We start from the raw sequence: 21,298 nt of genomic DNA, 5'->3' as shown, positions 1-21,298 counted from the left end.
TGCAATGTCTGTCTCAGACCCCTTCTTGGTTTAAATTAAACCAGAGTCCCCCAGCATCCCAGATGCTCTGCAACTCTGGGCTGGGATGTTCTGTCTGCTCCAGAGAACAGAGCTGGTCCCACCCCTCTGGTCCATAACAGCTCCAGTGGAGACTGCAGGCACAACAGTGTCTGCCTGGCTTCTCCCACCTCCCCTCCCTGCTGCTCAAGCAGAGATCTCATCCACCCCTTCCATCTCCCACAGCACAGACTCCAGCCTCATGAACCCTAGGCATGTGGTATGTTAACTAATACTTAGAGGTGTGTGTATCTCCAATTTCACTGGGACAGGCAGACAGAACAGTACCCGCTTAGGGCTTTTTGGAGCTAATCAACAGGTCAGTTGGTAATGTCCCTCTGTTCCTTCCTTGGAAAAAGCTGTTTAAGAAGAGCTTGAACTAATGAGCGAGGCTTTTGTTTTGCTGATGGGCTGATAAATGCTGTGTAATCAGCTCCCTGCTGCCCCCCTTGCCTGTTAGGTTTGCAGACAGTATAAAGAAGCAGGGAGAAAGAGATTCAGAAGCTTAGTATCATCAACAGATGCATGCACTGCACACTCCCCCTTTGCCTTAGAGTGCTAGCCTGGGGCTGGGGGCTGGCAAGACTCCTGTCCTTTGAGCAGCGAGCAGGGAAAAGCCTGGGAAAGTGCAGGCAGGGTTGGGGTTTACACCCCTCCTTAATCAGAACGTCCTATCAAGCCTGGCCATGCCCCCCATCCCCCCACCCCCCAGGTCAGCACTGTAGAAGGGAAGGAAGGGAGGGCTGCTCTAGCAGTCCCCATCTTCTAGCCTAAGCCACGGCAGGCATGTGCCTGCATTTCCTCAGTCCAGAGGGTATGTCTTAGTTGCAAACTAATTCAATCTAGGCTGGTTAAACTAATCTGCAAAGGCTGAATCAATACAGGCACAGGCTTTTTGAATGTCTGTCCCTAGCCCAGATGCTGAAAAATTTCATGTAACCACGGTGGCTCTGTGAGTGGCACTGTGTATGCCCATTGCTCCTCTAAGAAGTAGTCAGTACTGAGAGCTTGACAGAGGTGGTGGACTTGCCCTAAAGGCACACCACAAAACAGCTATGTGACACTTTTTCAGTGAAAGCTGATTTGGGAGTGGGTGGGTAGGATATGTTTCCTGGTCCCTAGAACAGACCAACATGATATAGACATGCCCTTTCTGCTGGAAGTGTATGTGATGCACTTCTCTACTTGCCTTTGATATATAGCTCATGATGCAAGTGCTACAAGTCTCCTGATATTTATTAAGATTCATTCTAGAATCAAATGAGTCATTTGGAATATAGAAAAATACAGCGGTATCTCTTTTAAATGGCTGAGCATTTTTGTTTAAAAAATGTGAGGTTGATAGAATAGGTAAAGCTGTATTCATGATGGTTATGACTCTTTCAATCTGTCTAATACAAAATTAAGACTTTTCCTACCTTGGATTTTCTTCATTCAAATAGTACCTTGTGGACAAGGCTTTCTGCACCCATGTGTATTAAGAAACTTGCATATCTTAATAAAGTGAAGCTACAGAAGCAAACAAGCATGCAAACAAACCTAAAACCTTGGAGAGATACACATTCTCTAGCTCACTGCCAATTCACCTGATTCTGTAACCATTTTAATGCAACTGCATTCAAAATTCCCCCTTGTCATTCCATCTAATATTATTGGACAGACACTATCCAGTTCTATTCATAGTTTCATAGTTTCTAGGGTTGGAAGGGACCTGAGTAGATCATCTAGTCTGACCCCTTGCCATGGCAGGAAAGATTACTGGGGTCAAATGACACCAGCAAGGTGTATATCTAACCTCCTCTTAAGGACCCCAAGGGTAGGAGCCAGCACCACTTCTCTTGGAAGTTGGTTCCAGATCCTAGCCACCCTGACTGTGAAGTAGCGCCTCCTGATATCTAGCCTGAATCTACTCTCTGTCAGCTTGTGACCGTTATTCTTGGTCACTCCTGGCAGTGCTCGGGGGAACAGGGACTCCCCAGTGCCTTCTGATCCCCCCTGACTAGTTTGTAACATGCCACTAGATCCCCCCTCAGCCTTCTCTTGTGGAGGCTGAACAGGTTCAGGTCCCATAGCCTCTCCTCATAGGGTCTGGCCTGCTGCCCCTGATCATGCGAGTGGCCCTCCTCTGGACTCTCTCCATGTTGTCCACATCCCTCTTGAAGTGCGGTGCCCAGAACTGGACGCAGTACTCCAACTGCGGCCTGACCAGTGCCGCATAGAGCGGGAGGATCACCTCCTTGGACCTGCTCGAGATGCATGTGGGGATGCATGACAAGGGACAGTTGGCCTTCCTGACTGCTTCCCCACACTGCCGGCCCATGTTCATCTTGGAGTCAATGATGACCCCCAGATCCTTTTCCGCCTCCGTGCTGACAAGAGGGGAGTTCCCCAGCCTGTAGGTATGGTGCCGGTTGTTCGCCCCCCAGGTGCATCACTTTGCACTTGTCAGTGTTGAATCCCATCCTATTCTCATCCTCCCACCCTTGTAACCTGTCTAGGTCTGATTGTAGCCTATTTCTCCCTTCTAGAGTGCCCACATCCCCCCACATCTTGGTGTCATTAGCAAATTTGAACAGGGTGCTTTTTACCCCCTCGTCCAAGTCACTGATGAAGATGTTGAACAGTGCGGGCCCAAGGACTGAGCCCTGTGGAACCCCACTGCCCACATCCCTCCAGGTTGAAAATGACCCATCCGCCACCACTCTCTGGGTGCGGCCCACCAGCCAGTTGGCGACCCAATTGACTGTGTGGGTGTCAACACCACAGTCCCCCAGTTTCTTAATGAGAACAGGGTTAGAGGCAGTGTCTAAGGCCTTCCAAAAGTCCAGGAAGACTATGTCCACTGCCACCCCTGCATTTAATGATTTGGTGATCTGATCATAGAAGGCCACCAGGTTGGTCTGACAGGACCTGCCACTGATGAACCCGTGTTGGTTGCCCCTAAGCATGAAATCCCCTGCTGGCCCCTCATGGATGTGTGCCAGAATAATTTTCTCAAACAGCTTGCCTAGGATTGAGGTAAGACTAACTGGCCTATAGCTTCCTGGGTCCTCCTTCTTACCCTTTTTGAAGATGGGAACCATGTTGGCCCTCTTCTGGTACTCTGGCACCACACCAGAGCACCATGAGTGCTCGTAAAGCTGTGCTAGGGGTCCTGCAATGACCTCAGCCAATTCCTTTAGTACTCTAGGGTGGAGATCGTCTGGACCGGCTGACTTGAATACGTCCAGTCCCTCCAGAAGCTCCCTAACTAGTTCCTCACTAACCCTTGGCCTAGGTGTGCCTTCCCTGGGGCCTAAGGGGGGTCTAGCGGGGGGGTGACTGATCCGGTCCCTGCTTAGGAAGATGCAGGCAAAGAAATCGTTAAATATGTTGGCTTTGTCATCTGGTGTGACGACCAAATTTCCTAACGTATCCTGCAGGGGCCCCACATTACCCGGAACCTTCTTTTTACCCCTTATGTATTTAAAGAAGGACTTCTTATTGTCCTTGATCCGGGAAGCTAGTCCCAGTTCCATCTCTGCCTTGGCCTTCCTGACTGCCCCCCTACATCCCCGAGCAACTGCAGTATAGTCATCCTTGGTGATGTCCCCTCCTTTCCATTGGGTGTACGCCTCCCTTTTACGTACGAGACATTCCCGGATGCTTTTGGTGAGCCATGGGGTCTTGTATGCCCTCCTGCTCCCTTTGATCCATGTTGGGATTACTTCCCTTTGGGCTTGGAGGATCGTCTCCTTAAGGAGCGACCACTCTCCTTGAACACCTGGCTCCCCTCCCCTCTGGGACCTCAGTGCTTCCCTGACTAGTCTCCTTAGCTCATTGAAGTTTGCCCTCCTGAAATCTAGGGCTGCTGCCTTGCTGCAGGCCTTTGCCACCTTGCACTGGATGGTGAATTCCAGCAGGCAATGATCACTGTCGCCCAGGTGGTCGAGCACCCGCAGCCCCTTCACCAGGTCATCTCCCAGGTCAATCCTTCATTCATCTTTAGCTAATAGAATTACTTTAGCTCATTGATCTCTCTTTTGATATTACTGCATTCTGCATCAGTATCATACTCTTTTTTTACCATCTCACTCCTTTCTCAGCTCAAAAGGTATCAAAATTGTTTAGAAGTACCCCATATGTAAACGTGACACAGTTTCTCTTAAGACTTTTTCTGTCCTCTGTTGACTTCTTGATCATTCTACATTTTTGCTGATAATCTCATATGCGTTTTTTTTGTCATATTTTACTACTACTTTGTCCTTTATGCTTTATACATTTTTCTTATCTGATTTCTCTCTCTTCATAGTGGGCCATGTTCTATGAAGCACTCAAACTATATTTGAATAAAAAAGTGAACATGTAAACGTATAGCTACATTGCTGCAATGAAGCTACACAGAAATTACTTGGTAGGAGTCTGATCCTGACCCCACCTTTTACCCCTTTGGTGTCTACCACCACAAGAAAAATATGTATAATTGGAAATATGCTTGGTTGATGCACACAGCTTTTTAATTCTGGCTTAACTCCTGCAGTTTTAAGTCAAGCAAATTTCACATCAACCTCATTTGAAGTCCTGCCTGACTAAAGGCGGCAGAATTCTACAGGCAGAGAATATTTGCAAACTTAAACCAGGCATCTGTTCACTAAAGTGAAAGTGGGCATGCCTACACGCACATTTATGCTGGCTTAAATTTACTGTTCAGTAAGTTACTGAGCAGTAAGCAGGAATAGGCCGGCATCTACATGTGCAGAAGTTAAAGTGCATTAACGCTGTGTGCGGACTGACTTGGGACTCAAGTTAGTTCCAAGTCCTTCCATGCACACACTGTTACTGCACAGGAAGGCATTTACACGTGCATTACTGCACAGTAAGTATTTGGACATAAATTTGATACTTGCATGATGCATATATTAAATTTACTCTCAAGTCAGCATAAGTCGACATATTTCTTGTGCAGTATGGGCATGCACATGTAGACACATACCCATGCTGCACAGTAATTTCAGTTACTGTGCAGTAAATGCACACATGTAGATGTACCCACTGATGATGTGGTTCAGGAAACAAGGCAAAATATACAGTCAAAACACTTTTACTGTGATTCTTTGGGGCATGTCAAAGTAATACATTTTTATATTTATGCACATGAATCATTTTCACTCATTCTGATGTTGCCAAATTTAGCTTTAAAATGTGCCGGAAAACTAAACAAGGAATTATATGGGAAATCCAGATATTTGGACTCATTCAAACTCACTTCAGTTAGTTGACATTCTGAATAAGGGACTGAAAAACATTCACCAGTTAGAATTTTAGAATTTCTGATATGCTGATCTAGTGTTACTTTCCCATTGAAAACTGACATTTTTACTCCTCTACTTGGTTACCTTGACAACTGAGGTTGAACAGTTTTTCTAGTGGCCTGATCCTGTAGTCTGTCATGTAAAACACCCATCAAGTAAAGACCCTTCAATTCCGGGGAGGTCATAGGGGGTTGTCTGTAACTGTTTATCTGGCGTCAAATTCTGTGGATTGAGTGCATGAAGCAACAAATTGCTTATTGCTTGAAATAAACAGCTGAAGTCATAACTGAATGAGTTTCCAGTTGGAATGGATGCCTACCATCCTAGAAAATGGGAAGCTGTTTTAGGGCCTGGCTCTGAGTTGCTGAGGTTCTTTAAGTCTCCACAATGTTTGGAGGAGTTGAGGGCTCTTGGCACCTCTTAGGAATGGACCCTTCATCTCCCATATTGCCCAAGTAGAGCAGTCTGAAAAGAGTTTGATACCATATTATAGAAACCCCAAAGAACGCACTACAGAGCTCTCTGTTCCCATTGCTTTTCAGCTTTAATTGTATGTGAAAGCGTGAAGACACTTTTATTATGTTTTACCTTGGAGGAAGAGGTTTATATTAAAAACTGGTTCATTCCTATTTGTTTTCTTTATAGAGAAGTTAGAACCAGATTAGCAGGAAAAGACCTACATGACATTCATGCCTTTGAAAGTCTCCTCAGATTTATCTTGCTTTCTTTCTTTCTAAACTCTTTTTTCTGAAATCGTGGTTTACTATGATTTTAATAACACTCAAATTATTTGAGTATTAGGAGGTGGCATGTATCCCAGCCTTTGGCTTCTTCCCAAACCGTTTGTAGGTAGTGATGCTAGAAATGTTTAAAATTTGGAATCGAGTGCTTTGGTTGGGTAGGCAGGTCACACAATATGCCTCTGCTTCCTGACCTGGATGAGTATAGCTTGCAGAACTGTATTTCTGACGTAAACACCAGTAAGTGTGAATTCAGAATTTGCATTCTTCTAAAATTAATGTAAAAGCTGCCAGTGTGTGATGAATTCTTGGTAGCAGGCACTCCTTTAAAATCTCTGTGAATAATGAGCATAGCGTTTGTTTGACTATGTTCAAATCCATCACCTACGAATTGGAGTTAATCTTTTAAACCATTTTTGCAACATTTCTAGGCTCTTGTCTTGTCAAATTTGAAGAGGACTGTCAATCTTTATATCCTCACAGAAGGGATAAAGCACCAACCATGGCTCTGAAGTCAGCAAGATAATGTTTTGGACAACTGCAGTAGTGTTTCTAATTGGATTGCTTAGGAAGCCAAACATAACATTTATTAGTAAACCAAATACTCCTGTTTGTTTTAAGTAAATGTAATGCTGGCTTCACAACCGCTGTACTACTCCTATGTAGTTAACTTTCAATGTAATTCTTAAATACAACATTCTTCCTACGTCCATGATTATCAAATGAGATTTTCTTCCTTTTAGCACTGTTCCGTATGTGGCTAATTACCAGTTTATTTTAGGTGTACTGATAGCAAGACTAAATTCAGTTATTCGTTATGGGCTCAGTCTGTGAGGGTGTTAAGTGTCCATAGCTCGTATTGATTTCATTGTGAGATAAAAAGCAACCACAAGATGTTCAGCACCCCACTGGATCAAGCTCTAAATACATAAAAGCTTGCCAGGGTATTTTTGTTTCATAGTTCATTTAAATATCTAATCTATCTATCTGTCTATCTAATGTAATCCTATAGAAGCCTTGATGCAAAAGATGACATCTTGACTAGGACTGGATGAGTTGTTTTTTTTCAACAAATATCTTATGAATTAAAAAAGGCTACTTTGATTGTCCTCAGAGTACTGGCTGAATTTTGTTTTCAGGGCTAGATTCACAAAATTATGCCGCTGGTAATGATCCTTTCCCAAAAGCCTAGGGATCAGGATCAAGATTTGGGAGACCCAGGTTCAGTTTTCTTTTCTGCTTGAGTTGCTCTCAATTAGTCTTGTTGAAAAGTGTTCCATTTTGCAGGGTATACTTTATGTTTTAGGGTATACTTCTGGCCAGACAGAAAGTGAGAGTGACTCTGCACTCCAGTGGTTAATGCACCCATCTGGGACGTGCATGCTTGGGTTCCCATCCATTGAATAATTACTTTTTCCTGTGTAAACAGAAGAAACTGAGACAAGCCAATAGTGCAGTACCCATTAGCACTATCATTTCATTGTTAAAAATGCCTCAAATGGAAATTAAACTCTTTAGGACGGATCAAACAAAATGTTTCACTCAACCCAAAATGAAACTTTTGGGTTTTTCATTTCACTGAGAAAAACAAAAGCAAAAAAAGTTTTAATTCCATCCAAACTGATTTTTTAAAATTCATTTGGTTTGAGGCACAAATGGGGAAAAATCAATTATTTGTACAACCCTAAAAGTGGAAACAACATTCTGTAATTATGCAAGTGATGAGAAGTCTGTCAGTTCTCTTTTCTATGTAATGCTGCCATGGACGGGATGGAGACATTATTGGGTAAAATTCTAAGAGGACAGACTTGATCATAGCAGTTCTTACTGTCTATCTATGAACATATAATGTAAATGGTAGTCTTCAGCACATCTTAGAAACTAGTTCTTGAAATTATATTAGTTCTATCAGTGCTAATCTAAATTCTATTGCCAAGCAATTAGCTTCATGCGACTTCATCTTTTTTTCTGGAATGACTCACGACCCCCTCTGAATTCTGAATGGAACATGGAAGGCTATTTATGCTACTAGGAGCAGAAGACCATAATACTGGTTCATTCACAAAAGTAATTTGGTATATAGTGAAACTGTAAAATCTCTGCACCCAAGACATTAATGCTTTGATTTTGGCAAGCCTGTTCCTCATATAGTTTAATAAAAAAACAATAAAAATGTATAACTAATTATACCAGAATAATCAAATATCTAGAGCAACACAATCACAGTAGAGACTCAAGCAAAATATTGTATAGAAAATATAAATTCTGCCTACTTTCTTTGTTTTGTCCATCGCTTTCAGTATGGAAACATTAAGGTCTTCTAAGGCAGAGAGCACATTTTCATACTCTCCTAAGTGCTGGGAAAAATATTCTGAAAGAAGAAGAAAACACAACTCAAATGATGTTTCACGTAAGATTTTAGTTTAGACCCATCTAGCAAAATATATGAAGCAAATACCTGTCCTTGTTTTGAGTATAATGAAAAAATAAATTCTTCTGGAAGACTCCCTTTCAGAATGGAAAGAAATGACTGAACCTTCCCATGAAGTTCCATTTTATTAACAAAAGAAACTTATGAAATTGTTTTTAGCAGCACTGTGTGCTCAGTGGAGATAGCTGGCAAAATGAAGTGGATAGGGCAGAGACTGTGAATCTAGAGCAGGGGTGGGCAAAATGTGGCCCGTGGGCCAGATGCGGCCTACCAGGCCATACTATCCGGCCTGCAGGGCCCCTGGGCAGGGGGCTGGACTCGATGATCTCCCGAGGTCCCTTCCAGCCCTGATGTCTATGAAATAAAAGATTTAGAAAATTAATATATATCTACCCCTGAATGCCTGTCATGCGGCCCTTGATGGCCTGCTGAAACTCAGTAAGAGGCCCTCCGCCTGAAATAATTGCCCGCCCCGATCTAGAGATACAGTATGTACTGACATTTTTGCTCATACTCAGTGTGTCCTTTACAGCCAATAGCATCTTTATATACTTATCTTCGATTTTTAGTTGGAAATTTTTTTGGTGTATGTGCCTTTTAAAAGTGCTTTGAGATCTATGGATGAAAAGTGCTCTAAATAATATTTTAGGGGTGTAGGTTGTAGGTTCCTAAGAAAAATGTTTCCAACTGAGTTGGTCTAATAAAAGATACCGGATTTACCTATATGATGTTTATTATTCTTTTTAAGTTGACTTTCATTGCTACCGCAAAACTAATCTCTAAAGTTATAAAAAATTATCAGGAGAATTGAGATATTGATGTATTGAGTTCTCTGAATTCTAGAGCAATTATTATTAACATACTTTATATAACATAGAGACTGGAGCTCAGAGACAGCTGTGTGCACCAGAGTGAGGCATTCCAACCTGAAATTAGGGAACTATGGTCACCTTACATATTAGTCCTGAATCTGATATTATTTATACTGTTATAAATCAGAAGTAATTTCACTCAAGTCACTAAGTGACAACAGCATTGGATCAAATGAGGACACCCACATCTGCAGATTAACCAGATTTCATAGATTCATTCATAGATTCATAGATTTCTATGTCTTTTGAGTTGAGAGGGTTTTTTTTCATGAGTTCTCAGTTAAGCCATCGCTTTTGGGCACTGTTATTATTTTTAGTTGGAAAAAGGATTCAGAGAATGTGTAGACTGCATACTGCTAATGGTGTTAAACACAGGGCATATCTGCATGTACACTTGAATGCTCAGGATCCTATTTTACTGTGCATTAAGTGTCACTAAAAAGGCGCAATAGGGCAGCCTCACATTGCACGTATCGAATTTAATGCACATTAGGAAAAGCAAATTAATGAACATTTAGACCTGCCCACAAAGACCTATTTCTAAATCCTAAAATATACTATACAGCAGACCTAGAGGGCATTTTTATACATGTCAGCTGTGATGCTTGAAGTTGTATAAGTGTAAAAATGCACGTCAGCACTGAGAAAACAGCAGCAGTGCGTTTTTGAACTAAAACACATCAGAGGTGCTTTAGTTCAAAAGTGCATCGCCACCATTTCCTGTCCGTTGACGCCCATTTTGCTGCTTATACATCTGCACACAGTGCAGCGCAGTTCACTTTAGCTTGCGTATGGATCTAAGCAGCGGCTCTCCGGTGCATTGTGGGACAGAAAAGCATGTGTATATATGCCCTAATTGACAGTGGTATCAAGATTATTTAGCCCATGTTCACAAGGCTTTCTTTTACAGCTTTCTGAAATGATACTGTTTCATGACATCCCCTTATAGCTATCCACTTTATAACAAGATCTCTTTATTTCAGAGTACTTTGCTCTGAAGAGTCCCATCATAAGAAGAGAGCACTGTAATTATAAAGATTAGTAACGACTGGCTCAATTCTGACCCTGCTCACACTACTGCAACTTGAGAGTAATTCCACTGAGGTCATTAATGCACCTTAGATGCTACACATTTGGTTTAGTATTTGCTTAATAAAGTACTAACTAAATGCACAGTAACTACAGTTACTGCACAGTAGCACCAGTGCATGGTTATTTTATGACGCTTACTGCACATTAGCCTAATAATGTGTGCAGTAGGCTATAAGCCCGGTTTTTAACTGCCATGCTATTCCATAGTGTTATTAGGTTAATGTGCAGTAAGCATCTCGTGTAGATGCACCCAGTTATGCTGTCCTAGATCTAATACGAGTGAGAGAAGGATACAGAAAAGCAGTAATTTTGCCTTCATGAAGTTTGAGTTTAGAAAAAAAAAAATCACATGGTGTGAATTTAAGCTTAAATCAGGAGAAATGACCAGCTTTGACAGAGAATGGAGTACATGGAGCAAAATATGGGAGTGAGACAGAGTAGAAATAGATTATGAACTAGCACATATTTCACGTTTTAAGGCTGTGTCCGAATTCAGAATGCATTAAATATGAAATAAAAGGAAAAAGCAGATATTTGCTATCTTGGCTGATCAGAAGAAGAGTGATGAAAGAGACTGTGAGAAATTCAGAAGCAGGATGAGAAAAGAAGTCACATGAATTATAAAAACTAGTGAATCACCACACAGATTTTTCTTCATGGGCAGGAATAGCTTAGCAAAGAATCATCAGAGTCACTGAAGCATAAGGTCTGGGTGAAGCTGGTGACTGAATGTAATTATCCTTAGAATTAGCTTATTTGAATTATTATTCATAAAAATAATAGAATATACTGTAAGTTAACATTCTGGTTAACTACAGGCAGTCAAAAAGCAGGTCCAAAGAGGTGATCCTCCCCCTCTATGCAGCACTGGTTAGGCCGCAGCTGGAGTACTGCGTCCAGTTCTGGGCGCTGCACTTCAAGAGGGATGTGGACAACATGGAGAGGGTCCAGAGGAGGGCCACTCGTATGATCAGGGGGCAGGAGGAAAGGCCTTATAAGGAAAGGCTACAGAACCTGAACCTGTTCAGCCTCCACAAGAGAAGGCTGAGGGGGGATCTTGTGGCCTGCTACAAACTAGTCAGGGGGGATCAGAAGGCACTGGGGAAGTCCCTGTTCCCCCGAGCACTGCCAGGAGTGACCAGGAATAACGGTCACAAGCTGGCAGAGGGTAGGTTTAGGCTAGATATCAGGAGATGCTCCTTCACAGTCAGGGCGGCTAGGATCTGGAACCAACTTCCAAGAGAAGTGGTGCTGGCTCCTACCCTGGGGGTCTTTAAGAGGAGGTTAGATGAACACCTTGCTGGGGTCATTTGACCGCAGCACTCTTTCCTGCCATGGCAAGGGGTCGGACTAGATGATCTACTCAGATGATCTACTCCCTTCCGACCCTAGAAACTATGAAACTATGAAAAAACCTGAGCTTCCTCTAAGATGTGTAAGTTAAACCAATAGTCAGCTGAACTGACATTCAGTTTTCAATTGGGAAAGGCAGGGGAAGGCCTGCACTGACCTACGCCAGTAGCTTGGGGGGCGCTACAGCACATTTCCCAGACTCCTGGCCATTACCAGCCGAGTGTCCCCAAACCCCTGCTGTCCCCACACAGGAGGTTAAGAAGCCCCTCGTCCGGGTGCTGGCCCATATTGGGGAGCCTCCCCCTCAGGTCGTTTCCCCTGCCTGGGTTCCCCAACCCAGGCAACCCTCGGGAGTTGAGGGGTATTCAGCCCTGCCCCCGGAGAGAAAGAGGAGTCCTGTGACCTTGTGCCTGCCCATGCAGCCCAGCATGGGGGCACTGGAGCCCCTGCCTTTCTCTCCACCCCAGCCCAGGGTCCCCCAGCCCTGGGCAGCCCCAGGGAGCTGATGGGAATTCTTCCCCTCCTCAGCCCCTTGCCCTAGCTGCTGTGAGTTTCAGGACTAACCCAGGGAGTGGATGGATATTCTCCTGCTCCTCCCCAGCCGGTGTTGTGGGTCTGAGGCAAAACTAACGCAAGGGAGCAGAGGAATTTCCCTCTGCTCCTCAAGACAGGAGCTCCCCAGTGCCCCCATGCCAGGCTGCATAGGGAGGCACTTAGCCTGGTGGACTCCTTCATCCCACCTGTGGTGGCCACTGAAGCAATCAGCAGCTGGGAAAGGGTGGGGAAAGGGCTCCCAGTGCCTGAAAAGCCCCCACCACAGGGGCTTTCCCTCCCCCCATGTGCTGTGTAGACTATGGCTAGGAGGTCTGGGGGTCTGTTCCCCTGCCCCCCACCCCAGTGGGCTGATGGACATAGGCAGGAAGCAGGCTAAGGAGCTGAACAGCGAGGCAGACCCTGCTCCACTGGAGCAGGCAGTATATCCCAGGGCTGCAAAGCATCCTGGGATGCTGGGGGTCTGAGTTAACTTGAACCAGGAAGGGAACTGGGTCAGAAGTTCCATAAACCGGTTTGACTTAAATCAGTTAAGTCTGATACTACATCTAACCAGGCTTATCTTAAACTAGTTTTTGATCATTTTGAAAGCGATTTATGTGCACTAAACTTCTGTTACAGGTTTAAACCAGATCCTGATCACTTAAACTGGTTCATGTGTAACTTCTCTCCCTATCCCCTGAAAACAAAGATGCGTTTTCATGGGAATAGAAAAATAAATAATGGAACAGTTGCTTAATTGCTAGGTCAAACACGTGGCTATTATTTCTCCTTTTCAGTGCGGTAGGCTCAAAAGAATTATGTTTCACAATTCAGAAGACTGAGACAGAAAAGATGAGAAACTCACTGTTGGGAATTTATAAAAAATGTATAAGAATGTTGGAAAGATCAGATGTCATAAAAGTGGCTGATTGATATATTTAATCACAGCTGACAGGAAAGACAAGATGCCTTTAAATCTTAAAGTTCAAACTCTATCCACATTTAACACCTGTGATCAGTTGGGCTATACGGAAATCTGCTTCCATGACTATGATTACAGAATTGGGGTCTAAATAAGTGCCTGAGTAGGTGTAAAAAGTAGATCACTACCACTAAACTATACAAGTCAAAGTTTTAAATAAATGGGAAATTCACATTTTCTTCCATTTTTACATAATTCTGATCAGATCCTCAACTAGTATAAATCAACAGACCTCCACTGACAACAGAGGAGGATCAGGACCTATAGCAATTCGTTGCAATTCACCACTTAAGGGATAGCTTATTCTTCTCATATTTAGTCAGAGTTGCATTGGACTCATGTATTGTGCTGTTCAAATGCCCATGGTATTTCATTGTGACCTAAAAAGTTTCCTATACTGTTGGCCCTGGGAAAATATAAGATTATTCTCTGACATCTTTTTGTTCCCCCAGAAACAGGCAGGTTTTTACAAGAATAACTGATGGTTTACTCTTCTGTCTGGATTAGCAGAACTTCTCTACCTGTGCACTTTTTACACTGAAAGCAGCATTACTAATTCAAATGCTTCTAAGCTAGCTAGACAACAATAAAAAACAGGACTTTCAAGGAAACACATCCATGACTGACAGCACATAGGATAGTATAAATAAATAAGTTGTTGTTCCAAGTTCTGCAGCCAGTGGGAGTTCTTTATCTGTGTCAGAATTTGTGAAATTTGTTTTTTTTCTTGATTAGCTAAGTTGGACTAGTGTGACTGGTAAGTCACATGAAATACTGATTACACAGCCTTTTTCAAATAGCCTGAACATTTGTACTTGTAAAAGTAATGGAATAATTGGGGAAAAGTTGTTCTACAATAGGCAAACCAAAGAAGTGTCTAGCTTTTCAACACAGCAATGACAGATATGCTTGAAAAACAGATTCATAAAGTGTTTTGGCAAGTTCTAGCAATTTATGTTTTACACAATTCCCTAGCAGATTACAATTAAGACTTAACTATTTATTGATCTGTCTGCACTTTTTTCCCAGGAGTTCAGACACTGTAGTGTCTATAAATACTCACAGTGAGCAAAGAGAAAAATCAGCTCTAGTCACGTGATACATTCATTTGCATTAAGAACCTTTTACAGAAAGGGAACTTACCACATAGTTCTTCCGTGTCGAGATTACTGCAAAGATAAGAATATAGAAATTTAATTGGCTTATCATTGTAGTCGTTTTGTTCTATTAGTATGTAGCAAGCACTTAGTAAGAGTCAAAGAATGGATGTTTTAATAGGTAGCAAGAATATTCACTTATAACCATGAATGCCAAAATGGCTGTATGTTTCAGAGGTTTATCTAACTACTAGGGGTTGGGAGAAGACCTTCCTAAGGGTCAAATAATCCCACATCTGTCTCCTGTAGCAGGGGAGGAGACTTTGTCTCTTCCTCTAGTCCACTTTTTCGAGTTGTGGGCTCTAATGGCCGACCCTGGGTCAGAGGCCGGTGGGCAGGTGCAGGATACAGGCATCGACCACAGACAGAGAGAGCACCCACAGCTGGCACTTGTCCCCTCAATATCATGGTGGAAGTGCCTGCAACCAATGCCCCCACCACTGAATGCTACCAAAGCCCCACATCCACAGGCTGGATCCAATGGCTCTGTGGGCCAAACCTAGCCCACGGGTTGTAGATTGCCAAGCCCTGTCCTACAGGGCTCTGCAGGCTTATATGTTCCTCGGTCTGTCTACATGAGACACTACATCACAGCAGCAATGACCCACGGTGATATAGCTCATTGCTACGGTGATGTAACTTTGGTGGGCACAAACTGGGACACTGATGCTACTGCACAGTAGCAATGAGTTAAGGCAATGTAGCATCTAAAAATAACTGTGTCCTGCCAGTACTGTGCAGTACTAAATATGCAGTCAGGGGCATGTGTAGATGTGTCCCCTCTGAACACCAAAGGAAATAGGATACTGGACTAGGTGAGTTATGGGTCTGATCAAATATGTCCATTGTTTTGTTCCTATTTCCTGTAGTAAGCAGCTATATACAACTGGATAGCACTTTAAGTAACTAAAATATACTGTGAAGATTCCCAAGACATTTGGGCCTTAGAGACAGCAGTTTATCCAAGGCTCACAAGCTCTCTAGAGACAGATAAATTGCACATTATTTTTGTGCAATTTTGAGGCAGGTATTAAGTCCCTTCAATAGACTTTCTAGACTAAGGAACACAGAGTTAGGTGACTTACCCAAGGTTATTGCATAGTGAGTCACCAATCAAACATAGAATTCCTAAGGTCCTAGTTTCCACTGTGTTCATGAGACAACACTTCCTTGTTTTTAAGATGGTAAAATCCACAGTGGGTCATTAAGTTCAGCCTTTGTATCGGTTCATCAAGAGAGTGGGGATTTCTGCTTTGAACAGTAGCTATCAAGATGCTTTAACAGCTGTGTTCCCAGGCATCAGCTTTGACCTCTGGCTACAGTACCAATCCAATCCCTCCCTACCACTTCTCCTGGGATAGCATCCCTTTGAAGGGGAAGTTTGGAATCATTAATTCAGTCAGTGTGAACTTTTGCACAGAAAGCTATTCTGGTCTGGTGAGTCGTGCAGAGGGATCGATACACATTACAGACTGCCCCAGCCTCTCCTGCTTCCAACCTTCACTATCCCCTCTTCTTTTCCAAGGAAGAAATTGTCACAGGGATTGCAGGAGGCATTCTTTCTTAGGTTACCCCCTGACTAGAGATCAGTGGAATTTTTCATCCTTCTGCTCAGGTCTTCAAGATGTACCTGATACCCAGCACTTGTTAGAGCACAGATGTCAAACATACAGCTGGTAAGCATAATTTGACCTGTGAAGCCATATGATCTGGGCCACCATCTTCCTCCTTCCCCTAGTTCCAAATAGCTCCTTGCAAGCTGGGACTCTGCCAGCCTGCAGAGGAAAACATGTAGTTTCCCCGCATTTTTCTCCTTTAAAGGAGAAAATACACATTTTTTTCCAGCAGATGGAAAACCCAGATCCCTGATAATAACACTCCTTGTACCGTGTGCAGTGCCAGGTCCAGTCCACATGCCATAGGCCGTGTGTGCTCTGTGCCAGCCCTGCACACCATATGCACAGCAAGCTCTGAGCGCAATGTGCTGCACATAGTGCACACGGCTGGACTGTCTATGTCCACTACGTACAACACAGGAAGCCATCACAGGGTGCATGCTGCCTGCAGGGCACAAGCTGGACCTGACACTGCATGCAGTACAGGCTGCCTGAGGTGCCCAGACAGAACCCCAGTGCTATCTGCAGCACTGGGTCTAGACCTGTGCCAGCCCCAGAGGCTGGTGCATGCTGCATGCAGTGCACAGGCTTGACCTGGCACTGTGGGAGCTGCACAGAGGTTTGGTTTGGTCTGGTCTGGTCAGGTCCAGTGCAACAATGCTCATCAAGCCCATGGGACCAGCTGAGTTTGAAACCCCTGTGTTAGAGGTAGGCTTAGCATTCCATCTACATGGTTTACTCAACCGAATGCCAAGAAAATTAGTTTCTTTCCATTGTGGGATTACAGAAGGTGTTTTGATTTCAGTACTAAACTGCCTGTTGATCATTATAGATACATAAAAAACATTGACGCATAAAATTCATGCCATCTAGCCAGGTATGTTCTGCCCCTTAAATCTTTCCTGTTATCTCCCTGAAACTGACGTGTTGTCCAATCCTCTTTCATTTGATGATAATTAGTGTATTAGCATTTCTGCTGCATGGCAGCAAATTTTCATGGAAGTAAATGGAGTTTGCCTAAGAGCATGTCTTCACTATGCATTTCTTCAGTGATGTATTGTGGAATGTTCTGTGCACGGTTGTTTTTTAATGAGCTGTGGAGATGGATATTAAAACACAATGTTCTACATTGCACGCACATCACACAAGGAGAGCTGACCTGAGCTGACACTTGCTTACTGTATGTGTTTTTTCCCCTAAATTATTAATTTTTAAAATGTCTCCCTCGGATCTCTTTACAACACTTACAAGCTTCCGAGTCTGCAGCTGAAACCTTTATATAATGAGAGAAAATTACAGAAAGTGAAAGGCAGCTATTATAAGTAATTTGCCAGGAGTTGAGGGTGCAAATCAGTGAAATACCAGTAATGCACTTACCATGGAAAACTAAAGAACCCAAATCAATTTAAGATCTAGGAGTTTAGTGCACAGATGCCATTTTTTTTATCATTTTGAAAAATAAAATCTAAATGCATACTGTGCCTTGCTGTTTACCCTACTTTCTGTCTTAAATTCCATCCCTTTTTATTTTTCTCTGTTTTTTACTCCCTTACCTCCTTTGTAGCTCACACTTCTTTTTACCCTACTAGGTCAAGTAACCCACCAAACAGCAGTCAGATATGCAACATAATTAGATTGGTAAGAGCTACAAATGATTAAACAGATCACATATTTGAGCTTCATATTTCAATATTGCCAGTAGATGAATGTTGAGTGGTTGGTTATTGCTAGGGTTTTGCACCTTTTTAGATTTTTAATATTGATATTATTTCATCAATTCATAGGAAGTTCACTTTCTACCCAAATAAGACCAAACTAGCTTCTTATAAATTGGTTTTGTAAATCCAATTGTATTTATTTTTTGAAAACTAAGTGTCACAGTATTAGTCTGTGTGGTATAAAAAGCATGGGATACTTTGCTGATGTAAACAATATTTTTCACCTAAATTGTCAGTAGTTAAGTGTAACATAATTCCAACCTGATTGCCCCACACTGTATCTCCCCAAAATAAGCCTTGGACATGATATGGCCAAAGGCCTTGAAGACAATCACTGCAAAATGGAGTATATAAAGTACATAATATGTTCCAATACAATTAAGCCTCACTTTTCAGGGCACAAGTCTCAAAGCTGATCAACTTATGAAGAGGAAGTCAAAGTCGCAGCCATTAGCCCACCTTAGTTTGTCCCTAAACAAGATGGAAGCTGTATTGTGTTAGCAGATCATCCCTGCTTGGCTCCTTGACTACAATTCCAGCTTCTACTATACAGTAAGCTGAGACTGTAAGAGTTCACAAACCCCTTTCTTATTTTAAATATCTTTGTGTCATTTTGTTTTTTGTTTATATTAAATGAGAGACGCCCAGCCTTTTTATTTTTACTCTGTGAAATGAACATCTAGCTCTATATAAATACACATGTATGAGCAGGGGCAGATCCAGGGAGGTAAAGGGATGCAGTTGCACCGCAACCTAAAGTTTAGCGCTAACTGCCTGGCAGTGGCAGCAGCATTTCTATTCAGGCAGCATTTGAACTCATACTTCACTGTAATCTACCTGATTCCTTCTAAACACTTCAATCCACAGATATTATCAAATCTCTAGTTTTTTAAAGGTCTTGACTTTCCAGTAATCAAGCTAAACTTTCTTCTGAAATGCTGCTGTCAGTTAGCTGCTCCCGTTAATGTAGCTTCTATTTCACAAACCTGAACACTGGTTTTAACCCTAGCTAAAAACATTGACTCTGATATAGAAATAACAGTTAGGGGAGATGAGGCAGAGAGCAGAAAACAGAGCAGCAAAGTAGATAAAAGAAAAAGATTGGAACAGCACTTGGGGAGGGTGCAGGCCTAATTTGTGCCAGACATGCCAAAAAAGGTTGATCCCCACAGTAGGCTTGAGGAAACCAGTGCATGTACCAGTGTTTCTCAACTAGCATGGCACCCTGAAATCCCTTCAAGGGTGCCATAGGATGCCAAGCAATGTTAACTCTGTGAAATGCACAGACATGTTTCACAAGACAAACCTAGAGATTTCAAATAGAAATCCATAGTGTGAAAAACATTCTGCCTTGTTGTTGTTTTCCTGAGTTCTTTGCAGAAGAATTCCTCTATTATTTTCCTGTATTAAATAAAATGAGTGAAAGCTAAGAGCTTGCATTTTTCAAAGGGGTGCCCTTGGTTTAACACAGGCTGCCTGTGGTTTAACAACATCTTTTTGTCTACAAAGGCTGAGAACCATTGACATATACAACTGTCCTTCATTTCAGCTTCTTTATGGAACCAGAGAGCTAAGAAGTTGAGTTTCTACTCAGAACACAGGCATATGTCACAGCCTAAGGCCAAGGCACTTGAAAGGCACTTATGGCCATAGGGGATCAACTATCACTGGCTATTTTTTCAATAGAAGCATGTGTACAGGAGAGAATTAGCAAGGAATACCACAAAGGTATGCACAAGATAGGAGAAGTAGAGACCAAAGGATACAAGAATGCACCAGAAAAGCATGGGTAGCATGTGAGCTTTGGGGCTTTTTCATTTCAAGGAGAGTAATAGTTTTGCTATAGGAGATCATGCAAGGAGTCTGTGGCAGAGCAGGTCCCACATTAGTGCCCTAGTCACTGCACCATTTTCCTTTCTATTGTACCCGTTCCCTGAGGTATTCAGTTGTTCTTGGTGTCATGTATGAGTTAAACAGTATGCTGTGCCAGGCAAGGAGCCCATTTTTTTTGTACATCAGTAACTATATTTCACGCTATCAGAATTAGTAATACGTTTCTTCAGATGGCAGAGTCACAAACAAACCTAGCCAACTGTATTCTTCACAGAAAGGCCTGGTGAGCTCCAGAATCCCAAGTGGGAGTATAAAGGAGATTTAGAAGTAGAGGACAGAGACCCCAGAGCATAAGCTTATGCCTGCAACTTAACACTCAAGTTTGCAGTGAGTAACTTTTCAGAACATTTATTACTATGTGTACCAAGGAATGCCCCAGTTCAGACCTACGGTCTGGTAATGCTGAACGTAATATGTACAGCATCTCTGGAAGACTGGCAATCAGACTCCAGCAGTACAATCAATCTGATTTGTGATGAGCATCCTTTGGCACAGTGCATAGTGGAGTACATTCACATTACATCAGCACACTCATTTTTAGAATCTTTGCTCTAAATTTGCTGCCTATTAACTTTAGGATTTTTACATGCCTGATTTAGCCTCTCAAGCTCTCTTTTGTTAATGACACACAGTTAGTTTTTATGAGCTATTGTAAGTATTCATTTAGAAAATTCCCCCATCACCACATACCTGACCAGCCTCTTATTCAAGAGTAATACAGTCTAAAGTGAACCAAATTCAGGGAGGCTCAATCTGATGCATCTGATTGTGAAATCTCCAGGATGGGGCCAAGATGCAACTTTACATAGCTGCTGGAGCGTATTCTTGGCTCTCTATATAATGGGCTGTGAGGGGCAGAAGGCCTGCCCACAAAGGAGGCCAGAAATTCCACTGATTCAGTGCTTCTCTTAACTACACCTCACCAGAGCACAGCAAATTTAGAGCTGCCTCTAGCCTCCAACAGAGTACCAGCATGTAGGATCTCCCTGGGGTGCAGAAAACTTTGCTTGCATAGGGAGATATAGTTTTTACCTGCTTATTATAGGAAACCAGCATAACATAGACATAATGATACAGAGATTACATAAGCAGACCTTTCATTGAAAACCATGAATACTGTTTTAAAGATTTTCATGAGCAAACACCATTTGGGTTAAAATCCGGGGGGAAGACAGCACAGGGGACACAACAGTGGAAGTCTACTACAGACCTCCCACCCAAAATCAAGAGCTTGACCAGGAGTTTGCCCAGGAACTGGCTGAGGCCGCATGCTCCAGGACCATGGTTGTCATGGGTGACTTCAATTACCCAGACATCTCGTGGGAAGATCACTCAGCAAAATCCGAGCAGTTGCAAAACTTCCTATCGTGCATGGATGACCTCTACCTGACTCAAGAAGTGTACGGGCCAATGAGAAGTGCTGCTCGACCTGGTACTGGCTACTGGGGATCAGTGACCTAGTGATCGATGGGAAGCTGGGTGACAGCAACCACGAGCTGATCACCTTCACCATCCACCGTAAAGCTGGCAAGTCAGTCCGCAACACGGAAGTCCTTGACTTC

General features: G+C 42.9%; 1 protein-coding gene across 4 annotated transcripts in view; it reads right to left on the bottom strand.

The window, feature by feature from the left end:
* The window catches only part of NECAB1 (N-terminal EF-hand calcium binding protein 1), a 136,039-nt gene that overhangs the window by 47,736 nt on the left and 67,005 nt on the right, over positions 1-21,298 (bottom strand). For all 4 annotated transcript variants that reach the window (XM_090040296.1, XM_090040295.1, XM_090040294.1 and 1 more), the window contains exons 4-5: positions 14,496-14,521; positions 8,362-8,459 (exon numbers count right to left, since the gene is read on the bottom strand). In XM_090040296.1, the coding sequence (XP_089896422.1) occupies positions 8,362-8,459; positions 14,496-14,521 (124 nt within the window). The remainder of the gene's footprint in view (positions 1-8,361; positions 8,460-14,495; positions 14,522-21,298) is intronic.

The sequence above is a fragment of the Crocodylus siamensis genome, chromosome 3, assembly GCF_052110815.1.
Source record: "Crocodylus siamensis isolate JL-2025a chromosome 3, ASM5211081v1, whole genome shotgun sequence".
Lineage (NCBI taxonomy): Eukaryota > Metazoa > Chordata > Crocodylia > Crocodylidae > Crocodylus > Crocodylus siamensis.
Note: the sequence above shows the minus strand (reverse complement) of the source record. Positions and strands in the feature narration are given on the sequence as shown.